Source organism: Columba livia, chromosome 2 (genome assembly GCF_036013475.1).
Source record: "Columba livia isolate bColLiv1 breed racing homer chromosome 2, bColLiv1.pat.W.v2, whole genome shotgun sequence".
In the NCBI taxonomy this organism is placed as follows: domain Eukaryota; kingdom Metazoa; phylum Chordata; class Aves; order Columbiformes; family Columbidae; genus Columba; species Columba livia.
In genome coordinates this window covers 32,918,384-32,932,411 of record NC_088603.1, presented here as the reverse complement: position 1 = coordinate 32,932,411, position 14,028 = coordinate 32,918,384, and the positions used below count along the sequence as shown (strand labels likewise).

Sequence of the window (14,028 nt, the reverse complement as noted above, 5' to 3'; positions counted from 1 at the left end):
TTTAGCCAGCTGTCAATTTGCATGGACTCTGCCTGCCTACCATTAACATTTGCCTATTACATTAGCCCAAGTAAACCCAGTCACAACCTTTTTGGAGGCAAGTGTCAGGGAAAGTGTAGTCCCTCCCCAAAGACATTACAATCAGTCTACCCCAAAAAACTCACAGTCAGTTCAAGGTATTGTCCAGTAGATAGTTACAATATTATTTGGGAACTCCTTTAGATATTAAGGTCTTCCAGGAAAAACAAACAAACAAAACCTAGACAAACAACAGCAAGAAAAACCCAACCAGCCAAACAAAACAACACCAAAACCCCCCACAAAATAAAACAAACAAACAAAACCCCAAACCAACCAAACAAACAATAAGAAAAAGCCAAACCCCCCTGCATATGTATCATTTGCTATACTTCAAATACTCAGAATAGTTCATAGAATATTTTAGAAATAGTGAGGCTGACACACAGGAAATATCTTCTCTGAAATGTATCTGAAGTTCTAGGCTCAGACCCAGATCAGTTCTACATTAGAATTCAGTGACAGGCAGTTCTAGCATTTTCCTTTGATCTGTTTCTGACATGCATACCATATACAATATAGTGAAAAACCGAAAAGAATGCCAAGATACAGTAGGACAATTGTGAAGACTCAAGAAAACACTGGTCATTGAAGAAAAGTTTCATTAAGTGATTTTTGCATGGAGCCTCTGATGTCTGAGTGTGGTACGACATACCTATTTGTAAGGATGTTGTAAGCCATCTATTGATAAACCTCATTTAAATCCTCCCAGTGATGGCAAATACACCATGCTAGATCATTAGTTTCAGTGATCAGCGATCAGCCATCTCATTAATACAACTGTGCAGATTACCTCTGAATCTCCTTGTCACTAAGTCCTAGATATTTTATCTTTTTATAGCGCCTCTACATTTAGAGACCTTATTATCAAAAATCATTATTCCCTGTGAGGAGTTGGAACTGAAATGTGAAGGGCAAAACAGAAAACAACAGGACAGGTACCCAAGTTCAACCTTGTATCCTGAGAAGTACCAGTTACAGCCACAAGAAGAGATTCCTCGATGGAAAACCTGTAGGCTACATGTACATCAGCAGCCCTTTTTTAAACACTGATTTAGACCACTCGGGTTGACATGTCCTTTGGAAATAAACTGTTTAAAGCATTAATTGTTTCCTCTGCTGTGATTAATCAGACAGATTGTGCACTATTACAGTGAAGTCCTACCTGCTGGGGCAGGGAAACTGTTCAAGCTTTAGCACTTTTTTCATTTATCCCCCTTGATAGAGTGTATCACAGCATAATGTAGATTTTGGTAAGTTAAGGGAGTAATTGCAATTTTATAAAATAAAAACTTTAAAAGTTACAAATCAAATTAGTTAGAGTCAGCTATATTCTAGACACTGGATCAACCTTGAATCACAAATTTGGCATAACAGTAGACAGGTATCCAAACTGAAAAAGTTCAATTTCCTCTTTAAATGCCTGCAGAGTTATCTTTTCTTACTTTCAATTGCTGATCTTCTTTTGTACTCTGGTGTCAAATAGCATCTTTGGAATAAGAGATTAAAACAACAGGAAAATGCCAGTAAATCTCCATAGCCCTTAACAATCACAGTGCTTCAGGAAGATAAGTACCCTAAAAAAAAGAAATCTTAATTCTTGCTTGACACTTCTCAGTTTTCTTTATTTCTTTTCTGGAATGGTCACCATTTAATGAGCAATTATGTACAATATTTACTTGAACAGTAAAGTGATCTCAGTGACTTTAATGCAAGCATAATTCTAAGGGCTGCTCTATAAAACAGAGAAAGTACTTCACCTCAGGATAATGTTACAGAGAGAACTTCAGTCAGCAGGTCTAAATTTAAAAACAGTGCTCTTACAAGATCTAACAGCTTGCAAATTTATGATCAGATCCAGCATCTCTTTTTCAGACGCGTTTACTGTACAGAATTCAAATGGTGTAATAATACAATACATTTTAGCAGAGGTTGTAAAAATTAACTATAAAATAACACACAGAATATATTAGCTCTATCTTCAGTAGTTTCACCTAAGCACTTGACAGGATAAGATGGGAGAGCAGATTCATACACTTTAGGTACCTCCTTACTACTCTAAATACAAAACTACTTTATCCTCTTTATTTCTTCCCCCATTATTTTTCTTTGTGAATACAGTTTTTACTATTCCAGTAAAAAAAGTGGATTTGATGCAACTATGTTTTTCTACTATATAATATATTGTGTTGATATTTTATGCGTTACTGTATTGAAATACATATCTATATTTCCAGTAATAAAAAGGAAATATAAGGCTAGTCAGGAAATAAGTCATGTTTTCCTCTTAGCTGATTATAGTTAACAGTAAAATTAAAGCACTTTTATAGTTCCTGATCTAAACAAAAGGATTCCAATGACATCAATAGTTACTCTGTATAAAAGACTTGTGCATGAGAGGGCTCCCACTTGTGCATCTACCTTCACCACACAGCTTGGGAAACCAGTTTACAACGTGGACAGAGCTACGCCAATATCAATGATGGACATGACAATACAAAATACATTCTGTTATTTCAAAGCAACGAAGGTAAGTTTGAGTCATAAGAGGGGAGCCATAGAAAATAAAATCTGTGATAAGCTGCTTGAATACCCCTGCATATCTGAGCCAGACCCTAGCAGAAGTCAAAGCTCCTGAGCATGACTTGGCACCTATCACTGATACAAGACCATGAGCCAAGAGGACTACTGGAAAGGTCTAATGTAACACGTGTCTTGATTTCTTTTATTTGCTTTTTGATGTTAAAATTGGTGCAGTCATGATAGTCTAAGAGCACAGGCAGGGGAGAGTTTGTGGGTGCAGATACTGTCTTTATCAGGAAAAAAAAGGTATATTTGGAAAAAGAAACTCCTTTTCAGATACAACCTTTGTGGGGGAGAAGAACTTCTTCAGGACAAAGTGGTTGTTCATTCAAAAGTATTCCTACTGTTTTCAGTTATGCTAAGGGGTCTTATAAATGGTATTGTCAATAAAGTTTGTCTTTTCTTACTAAGATATTAGGAATATTGTTGGTACCAAAGGCCTTAGAGCTTACTGGCAACAGAATGTCCTATCATATACCACCTGTCAACTCAAGTCTTTGAGGCCCATTTTTTTCTTAAGAGAACATAAAATCCATCGCAGATTTTATGTACATGGGTTGAGCATGTATTTCAAGATGTGTATGTGTACTTAGGTCTATACAAGCACCTTTTGAAATGGCAGCACTTCGTTGAGTGAGAGGATCGGAACAAAGCATAAAAAGAGACAACTAAAAGGAAATGTGTCTGTAAATCCTCAAAGCTGAAACAAATGTTTTAGTTAATGCCCATTCTCGATTCCATATTGCACCAAATAAAATCTGTTTGGGGGGCAGGTAAAAGTTAGTCGAATATTCATTAGTTTAGTGGAAACATTTCTCCTCTAAAAATCAATAGACTAGGATGAATTGTAAAGGCAGTTGGAGTAAAAGATTTACCAAGGGAAAGTGATTTGAAAAGTGCAATAAGAAAGGAAAGATTCAAACTTCCTTTCCATCTTTTTTAAACACTTTATTTTTTTTTTTTCCCCAATGGAAAAAGACCATTAGCAACTTTGTTACTTTAATGGGAGCAGATACAAATTAGGCAAGTGAGCTATCTCCTAACTCTATCATCGTTCATCTCAGTCTTTTTCCATACTACACCCTTCCAGAGGAGCTGAGGGTCATCTCACTGTGAGAAAACTTGATATACACATCAGACCCATGCATTTAAAATCAACTGCAAAAATATATATGACTATTTTATTGCTGATGTGTTTGTTTACTAGTCAGAAATACCAGCTCCTCAGTAAATCAGATTGTATGTTAATATAGCAAAAAAAAAATATACTGGGTTAAAGCACATTATAATTTACATATGTCAAACTGTGAAGATTTAGTAGAACATCTTTTTCTGTATATAATTTGCTGTTATATGGTTACTACAAAGCTGCAATTAGCCCAATTGCTTGTCTTAATCCTATAGTTTTTACTTTATGACTCAGGAATGCTGATTGGTTAACGTATTTTAATTTTTTCTCTTTGACTGTACTCTGAAGGAAAGACAAAAATAACCCCTTATCAAGAACCTAGTGTATCTCTAATTCTCTTTAATAGCAAGGTTAGTAGTTAAGGACCAATATTCTCTCCTTTGATGTCAATCTCTTCCTAATTTGCATGTGTAAAGTTTGTATGGGGTCATAGAAATCAGGAAATTCAATGTATTAAGTGTATACAAAGTGCTAAAGATCTATAAAGAAAGAATAGTTACAGGTCAAGCTTTATTTTGCATTGACTTTTTTGGGCATAATTTCTACCTATTACAAAGAAATTATATTAAATTTTGCATTAATGTCTATTTTTAGTTTTTAATATGAATGTTTCTCTTCAGAATTTTTCTTTTAATAGGCTGTTCATTTTTCTACATACCACATATAGTATGCTATGTTCTAAAATGGTATGGTGGAATGTGGAGAATTTTGTATTGGGGAAATAATAAATTCCTTTGGCTCTGTACAAAAGGTTTTATTCATCCCTCAGGTGCATGATCATTATCTATGTCTATCTTGACTTGTCTCTTAATTTAAACAAGAGCCACCCACTGTAAATCGTCTTTTTTTTTTTTTTTTTTTCTTACAGACATGTGCAACTTGTGGATGTACAAACTCTTACAGTAAAAAATGTACTATGATTTCAGTTTCTTAAAAAAATTATGAAGGGCTAATTCACTCATGAATTAGAATTAACAGTGATTCCAATATCAAATGCTTTTTCTTTGCTGTCAGAGTGAAACAAAGTCTATCCTGAGAGGAAAACATGAATTTATCAAAGTTTCTAGGTAAGTTATTGAAGCTATGCCAGCACATCATGTATCTCAGAGCATCACACTGGTCCATTATGCAAGCTTAAGGGACATTCAGCATGTATTCTCAGCTGCTGAGTACAGATAATTATGCAATGTTTCTCAACAAAATATCTATTTTTATATCTCTTGGAAGCTCATCTCCCCATCACACAAGCTCATGAAATGGTGCCTCTGATCAGGAATGATACTTAAGGAAAAAAAAAGTGATCAAACCTCTGACAAAGGTCTTTTTAATGCACAACATTTTACTAAAAATCATAGTACACAGACAAATTATTCTCAAACATGCACATAGGCTACTAAATTTCTTTACTCTCTAGTGCAACCACTGCATTAGCTTTAAAAGCTGTTCTAAAACTCAACATCTTACAGCTACATGGATGTTCCTTTTCCAATCCACTTGTGCATTAGCACCCAAGTGAGCGTCTTTGGTTGGGCCCTCGCACTGTTCTTGTATTCTCACTTTCTGCAGCTCTCTGCTACAGACAGCGAGCCTAGCTCTCCATCTGTCCTTTTATCCTTTCCTTGGGGGAACTGGTGCAGCATGCAGTTAGAATGAAAATAAAATTTTGCATCTCTTCCCTGTTCCTCCTGAGGTAAACACCAACTTCTTTCTACTGACCTGTGACAAAAGGCAGAGGTCAGAAGGACAATATTCTCTGAGCTGGAGTCCATTTGTGCAGCATGTTAAATGCCATTAGGTCTTATTGACTTCTCCAGACTTTTCCCAAGACATTTGTCATTTGCAGCAGAAATCCATATTTAACAACTATGTAAATGTTATTACAGTATTTCTTGAGATATACTGAAGAAAAGTAGATATACTGAAGAACAGTACTGAATTAGGAAACCATTTTGTGTTGTTTAATGGAAAGCATTTACATATAGCTATATTACAGTGCACACTACTGTACAGAGCATTACTGCATTACCCAGCCTTGCTTAACATATCAGACACGGAATTATTTTGGCCACAATATCCAGTAAGAGCTAGTGACTTTGGAGTGCTACATGCAAGACACCTCAGACAGACATGTCTTTCAGAAAGCATTAAATCTCTGCCATTAACACGCATTTTGGACGACTGAAATGGACATCCAAACATTGCAACCCAACAGACTAGTCTTTTAGAAAACTTTGGCTTTCATGAACACTGATGTAATTCAGGATTAATGCCATTGAGCTAAAAATATTACAATAACAAAAGAGCTACATGAGATTTGACTTAGCCCTCCAAAGTCTGAAATCTCCGATATACATTATTTAAAGAGAAGAACGTCAGCATTTGGAAAATGGGGCCTATTGAAAAGCACAAAACCTCTAAAATGTTATTTCAATGCCAGTTTGGAGAAGAGGAGACTGAGGGGTGACCTTATTAATGTTTATAAATATACAAAGGGTGAGTGCCATGAGGATGGAGCCAGGCTCTTCTCGGTGGCAAACAATGATAGGACAAGGGGTAATGGGATCAAGCTGGAACACAAGAGGTTCCACTTAAATTTGAGAATAAACTTCTTCTCAGTGAGGGTGACAGAGCACTGGAACAGGCTGCCCAGGGAGGTTGTGGAGTCTCCTTCGCTGGAGACATTCAAAACCCGCCTGGACATGTTCCTGTGCGACCTCACCTAGGCGTTCCTGCTCCAGCAGGGGGATTGGACTGGATGATCTTTTGAGGTCCCTTCCAATCCCAAACATACTGTGATACTGTGATACTGTGAAAAGTAATAGTTTAAAAAAACATGACAAAAATGCCAAAAGGAACAGACAGAAGGAAGCCATAAATGCTGACATGTTCATTTCCACCCTGTCCATGAGATGGGTGACACATGCAGCTTCGCCCACAACTCTGCCTGTTAATTGACAGTCCCTATGACACGAGTGTCGTCTCACAAAATGGAAATAGGGCATAAGCAGGACTTAAAATAAGGTTCTTAACTAAAATAAAATACTAAGTCAGAAACATGCACCTTATGATAATACCTACATTTAGCTGTGACTTTGTATCCACCCAGTGGAGGGTCATGGCCTTCCACAGCATCAAATCCCGCTGACACCAGGACAATCTCTGGTTCAAACTCATTGGCAGCTGGCATGATCACAGTCCTGTAGAATGAAAAAAACACAACCTGTTAAAGATTTAAAGAACTTCTCAATTCGTGATATAAATAGCAAGAGTCTTGAAAATACAGAACACGAGATTTTGTGCATCAAAACCATATTTTCTTTTAATTAAATCAGTCTTCATGATAGCTGTCCAAAACCAAACAAAGTTCAGGGCTTCAATTAATTTCTTTCTACTTTTCTGTGATTTAGAAAAAGAAAATGCAGGTACATGTGAAAGCCTCTAGTATCACACACACATCTGTGCTCATTTTATCCTGCTGCCTATAAAAAGTTGCCTCTTCCAGGGAAGTGACTAATGATTTGCAGAGAACTCTCAAAGCCTGAGTGGAAACCCGGACTGCTCCAGTTAGTGTGAACTTGGTGTAAATTTGAACTATAAATTTCTTTTGGGAAAATGTTTGCTTTCCAAACTTTTTTTTTTTTTTTGCTTCTTCTTAACATTTTTAAATGTTTGTCAAGGTGGGGGGTGACTCTAGCAAAGGAAAAACATGAATTTCCTTTAATCAAATCCAGATGATTTTGTCAAGCCCTTCCAAGGTCAAGCATAACAGGAATGTGACAACCACAAACTAGTGACAGCAACCCCTGCTGGTGTCAGGAAGATAATTCAGCCCTTTACAGTCACAAAGATTCCACTTTTTTAACCCCTTCCTTGACAAACTTCCATGGGGATATTTTTTGCTCTTCTCCAAACTCAAAACATTAAAGATGTGTTGAAGGAGAAGACCCTACATTCTGCATTCGCAGTTGCCTTCTTTCATGCTGACTTTTAGAAGGGAAGGTGTAAGGATGGCTTTTACACTAGTACAACAAATGCTGAGCCTATAATGACTGCACTACTTCAGCAGGACATCACTAATATTAAAGGGCAAAGATACAAATGAATATTCTATTGCAAATATATTAACTCAAGGAAAGCCCCAATTGGTCTTCACTGGTCAAAATCTGAAAATCAGTTTTGCACATGTGTAATAGTGTTTATTGTAGTTCAATATTTATTTATTTATTATTTAATCAACTTATGTCAAAGAGATTATATACTCGTTTAAAGATTAAAGTGTTCTGTGGCAAGCAATATTCCATATTAATAGGATTTTGACAACTCTTCAGGTTTTTCTTTGGTTTAGTTTCCGATATGTGTTTCATAAACCTTATTTTGCTCTGATTTCCTTGATGGCAACTTTAATATTTGGAAAGTGTTCTTTTTACTTGTTAGTCAGAGAAAGGAATAATTCAGGCTGCGTAAAAAGTATTTGTTAGCATTTCAATGAATATAGTTTTACATTAGGAAAAAGGACATTTTTCTGGTGATTTCACTGAAGTTGCATCACAAACGTCTGTCAGCAAAGTGATGTAATTTGTGAAATATTCCTCTTTTTTTACATGTCATTAGTAGGCCTCTGCTGAAGCATGGATTATAGTATAGAGCGTTGCACTTCAAGAAGGACCTAGACCAACTTGAGCGAACAAAAGGAAAGAAAAAAATTCTAAAAATAATTGACTTTACTGGATAAAAAGATAAAATTATAATTACTTGATTCACATAACATGGGGGCAAACATTATAAAAGTCCATTAATATATATGTGGTTGTTGAAACAGAAAAGAAATAACTTGTTCTGCATTTCCACTGTGGATAGTTACATGTCCACATGAAGCAGTTGCAGCAGGAAAGCTGTAGTTCAGACACTTGAAAAAGCTTTTTAATAATAAGTATAGATAATCATTTAAATAAAATAGAAAATAATATAGATAATAATTTAAATAAAATGTTTAATAAAATTGGAGTCTCCAATTCTTTGAGTTTTGTATAATAGGTAAACCAAGTATCCATCAAGCTTGCTACAGATACAAGTTGACATGGCCTTGAGGCAGGAGGTCAGATTACTTCTCTTCTAGGTCTTTTTCCTATAGTTCCATGATGTATAAATTATATAACACACAAAGTACACATATGAGTAATTATATTAGACATTACAATGACTGGACATTTTTGTAGGCTAATTTCCACAAAGTTAGGGAACAATATCAGGAATAAAGATCTCCTATGCAACCACACCTTATCTTTCTCGTGTACTTACCTTCTGATACTCTAACTATATATTTATTGTCTGAAGCAATACATAGTTCCCAAACTTCTCCATGTCTGCAACATATGTGACACGGATCCTAATTAGTGATGAGGTCAGCGACTCATATGCATTCTTGATCTGTCCCCATAGCACCATATATCTTATACAGTGAAAGAAGTAGGGATCCTATGGAGAACCCTCCCTTTCTGCAGCCACTTGAGCTTTTGCCCTCCACCTCTCCATTCACATTTCCTTGAATTAAGTCAGGCTCCACTTTTTATTTCTTTATGTCAAATAAAGTGGCAGCACCATGGCGTAACGTATAGACAATGCTCAGGATTCAGGAGTGTGTTCAGTGTACAGAGAGGCTCTGGAAACTCATGTTGCTGAGCACTAACAAACCTATCCAGAGAGTCTTATAATTTGGAACACTGGAAAATCTACCACACTTCTACCACATTTCAAGACCTTGCTCAAAAGCATAAAGATGTCAGCACATTTTTTTTTAATAACTTGGGTAAAACAATGTATTTTACCCTTAAGCTTGTTTTTAGAAGCAGCAAAAATTGTTTAGCCACAGTTTATTTGAAATTATTGTCAAATACATATGTCTGACATGAATACTGCCAACCACACTGTGTAACATTAGTAAAATTATTAAATACTGAAAGAAAGGTCTTTCAACACAAAGTACCAGGAATAGCTATTAACACCATCTTTAATAGTACAGAACAGGAAATAGTAGCATATTCATAAATCCATACAGAAATGATATATAGAAATCTCAGCTAAAGGAAGGAGAAAGCTATAAGGATAAGAACTGGAGGTGGGATTTATAATTCACTGTTCTGTTACTGATTTCAATATTACCTGAATTCACTAAAATAAGACCTAAGGGGGTCTTTCTGAAAGAAAGAAATTTTTTCTTTCCAAAATTTAGACAATGTCTGTTAAATCTCACCAGAAGAACAGCACCCTTCTTTTGCTATAATCCTGTCTCACAAATTATGACAGAACTCTGCTGCTGCTACTCTGCATACGACTTACCAGAAGAGGTAACCTATGTGCCCACAAGACCTGTGTCATTAATTCCTCTTTCATCCTGCGTAATATTGAGGGACCTGGAATATCAGAGCTCATCCATCTCACATTGTTCTTGATTTAATACTGAACAGAATATCTAAGGACTTTCAAATAAAAGACATTATGAAAAATTTATTCATTTTACTGGGATAGCAAGCTTGACTCTTTTCTAAAACATTTCAGGGTGTCTGTGGTTCTTGTTACAGCAGTAAAGAATACTATGTAGTCTTTCAAAAATATGACAGCCATGAGTGTCTCAAATGCAGTGAGGACCATATAGACATCTAGTTCCTAAATCTCTAATCCAGACTTCCTCTGCCTTAACCAACAGGCATTTAAGGTTGCTTCTCTTGTGAATAACTACTATAAAATCTCTACACAGACAACAGTGGCTTAATGTCTGGAAAATATCATAGCCTTGTGTTTTGGACTTTGTGTAGGTAAGACTTCTCTAATTTTGTCTTGCCTTGGCAGGAACTCCTTTGTGGCACAAAACACATGTGCAAATTCCTTCACAAAAGCGACAGATACTTTACTATCTTATGAAGTGTTAGAAGAAATCATACACATACATTTTTAAATATAGACTAAATTTTACCAGGACATAAATAAAACCTTTTGTCATTTGCCACCTCTCAGCCTTCAGCATCTTTATATCTCTGAATAACTTTAGAAAAATGTTTTGCGGTTGGCAGCTGTAAAGAAAGCATACACAGATGACTGAATTCTATCCCTGTTTTTTTTGGTTTGGTTTGTTTTTTTCTACCTAAAAGCAATGTGAAACTCACTTTTGCCTCATAAACAATCTTCTCCTACCTCAGGAGAGTGAGGACAGTGTTACAGACAGAGACAGCTCCTGACCCTTCACTGTCTCTTGAAAGTAAAGAATCATCAACACTTTATCTTGCTCCTTTCCCATCTCAACTATGCTCTGGAGGGCACAGCAAGATGTAAGAATGAGAGATCATCCACACACTGCCTTCTCAGGAACTGAATAAAAGTAACACTTGCCTTCTCAATTGCCCAAGAGCAGAATTCTCTGAATCAGATCATAATGGAAGATACTTTTTTTTTTTTTTAAGGGAAAAAAAAAAAAAAAAAAAGAGGCAGACAACTAGCATTGGTCATACACTAATAAGTATTCATGTTAACCTTCCCAAATTCCTCAGACCAACCCTATGCTCAGAAGTCAGACTGCAGCTGGCAGGATTTGTTATGGTGCGAAGGGTCAAAACGCTTCTCATCAGAAATCCTTTGCAAGGGTGCATAGGCAGCCTGTACTCAAACCTAGGTAGGAACAGTTATTATCTTATCTGCAGCAGGAATAAGAAATATGATTTGGCTTCTGGTCAGAGGTCACCAGACAGGTATGGAGTGGGGGCTGGCACACTATGCCCTTCCTGCTTGGAGCCAGTTGAGCTGTAGGGGTTATCAGCAGACAGAAATTAAAGCTAGGCTACTTCTCCAACAAAATGAGCAATTTTTGTCAGAAGAAAAGTGAATTTTATTCTTCCACTATGACTCACACTATCCTCTACATCCTTCTCCAAAGAAAATAAAACACATAAAAGAGATATTTATTCTCTGTGATCCCATATTATATAGAAGCATAAATATTTGCTATACCGTATTCACCTAATGATGACAGCAGAGTTACAGAGACATCTTGCCTGGCTGACTGTTTCTTTCTTTTCTCTCACATTTTCATTAATAAACATGTCAAAGCCTGAAAGCTTGAGCAGCTGGATCACAGAAGTTATTTGTCTGTGCTAAAACTTGCAGTTACAATGAAACTGTGTCCTCCAGCCCAAGGTAGTGCAGATCCTCCTTAAGTCTGATTGTGCTGGGAACCAAGCATGTGTCTGGGAAGCTGAAAAGATCCTTTTTTTGTCCCACTAAGAAGATTTCCCCAAAGAATTAATATGTTCCATTTGGGTATGCTGCTGTCTGCAGAGAAGCCAAGGGATGGCTTCCAGTTGGGTGTAGTCCTAGAGAAAACATCAGGCATGTGATCCTCCCCCCGCACCAATCCGAACATCAGATGCAAGACATTAAAGAGATTCTACCAAGGGACTCTGTTCCTTTTATTCTTCCATTCTATTTTTGTACATTTAAAGCACATGGTTAGGATGCTCCCAAACATTTGTTCTCCCAGAAGAGATTGCAGAGAAGCACCCAATTCAGAAATGACTCTGCAAGTACTATCACACAGAGCTGGAAATCTCCAAAGAAATGCAAATAGCTACAATTTTTTTTGCTGTGTTGGTAATTTAAAAAGGAAATGAGCAGGAATACCAGCCCAGGACAGTAATTTATGTAACCAAGAAAAAAATCTGCACTGTTCTAAAACTGCAGATTGAAATGACTTAGTAACATAAATTATTTGCTCTTTGCCTCAAATCCTCCAGTGTTTTCATCCAGTGATCTCAAAGTACTTTCAGAACATTAATAAATGGAAAGGCTCATATCTTCAGCTGGTATAAATCAGTATAGATGTTTCTGATTGCATAGTTCTCTAAAGCAAGCATTTCTTGTACCCACTTCACAGATGAATCAGCTAAAACTAAAAGCTGGTAAAAGACTTGAATAAATTACTTAGTTGTCCCTGGAAAAACCTTGAAAGAAAATGCAGAAGACTCTAAGTCCACTGCTTCAACTGTTAGAAAACACTATAAGAGCACTGTTATTTATTCAGTTATACTAGATCTGTATTTTGCAAGAAATATATATACAATGCATTAGTGCTATTGGAGTGAGGGGTTTGCCACCAAATGGAGACCCAGTCTCTTGTTTGAAAGAATGTAGGTCTACCTACAGTTTCTCAGCTTCACATCCTGCAAATAAAATATTGTTCTAAACAATCACTATATTGTCCTGCCTTAAAATTAAGCAAGTTTAACTATGAAGCTGAATGTACCCTGATATGAATAGATCAGAAAGTATCTAAAAGGTTGCCACAATAGGTATGTGGATCTTATGGTATCTATTATTTTTATGTGTTGTTTGCACATATATTTTAATGTAACACAGTATCAAGCAAAGTCTATCCTCACAGAAAGCTACATGACATTTCTGCACAACTATTGGCTATTTTTATTCTCCGTATTAATTGAGTTTAAACTAGTGTCTCTTGCTAAAATTTCGGTTTACCTTCATGACATTTCTTTATGTCAGTTCTACCATCAGCCCAAGTTTACCAAGGCCAAACCTGAGAAATTTGCCCCAAAACTCCTTTCTGCTCTGACCATCAGCCCTGCCCTGGACTAATCCTCCAAGGTATGCCTAAATCTTGCAGATTTTGTCTGTATGAGTTTCTAAGTTCTACTTTTTATATAAGTTTTATCTTTATATCCTTCCTTTTTATATCTTTTCTTTTATCCTTATAGGTTTTCTTTTTATATCTTTTTATAATTTTATTTCTTCTCTGTTTTTCGTAAGCACAATCAATATTCTTGTCTTTACTTCCATTTTATAGTTGCCTTATTTGCTTTCTGGAGGTAAAAAATATATTATTTTATTCTTCAAGGGGCAAAAGGTGCCACATCAATACAAAATCCTCACTACTGTAAATCATGGTCATTTCACTGGGATTTGCACATGGTATTAAATTTAAGCACATGCCAAAGTGTTTAAAGAGCCAAGGTTTTCCAGAGATGCCCCCAAGTTAGTATTTTCAAATGTTATAATTGTAGCAGTATCTAAGTGTCACTGAATGAAAAGTTTTAGAAACACCAACAACTTTGCCTTTTTTTTTTTTTTTAAGACATTTTCAGAGTCTAAGATGATTATCTGTGGGTTCTTTTTAA

The 14,028-nt window shown here is 36.1% G+C and overlaps 1 protein-coding gene across 23 annotated transcripts in view; it reads right to left on the bottom strand.

Annotated features, from left to right (window-relative positions):
• The window catches only part of HDAC9 (histone deacetylase 9), a 472,156-nt gene that overhangs the window by 56,488 nt on the left and 401,640 nt on the right, over positions 1-14,028 (bottom strand). For 22 of the 23 annotated variants that reach the window (XM_065051253.1, XM_065051249.1, XM_065051254.1 and 19 more), the window contains one exon: positions 6,929-7,047. In XM_065051253.1, the coding sequence (XP_064907325.1) occupies positions 6,929-7,047 (119 nt within the window). Of the gene's footprint in view, positions 1-5,543; positions 5,567-6,928; positions 7,048-14,028 lie in introns of those variants that run through there. The other variant, XM_065051259.1, reaches the window with a different exon arrangement.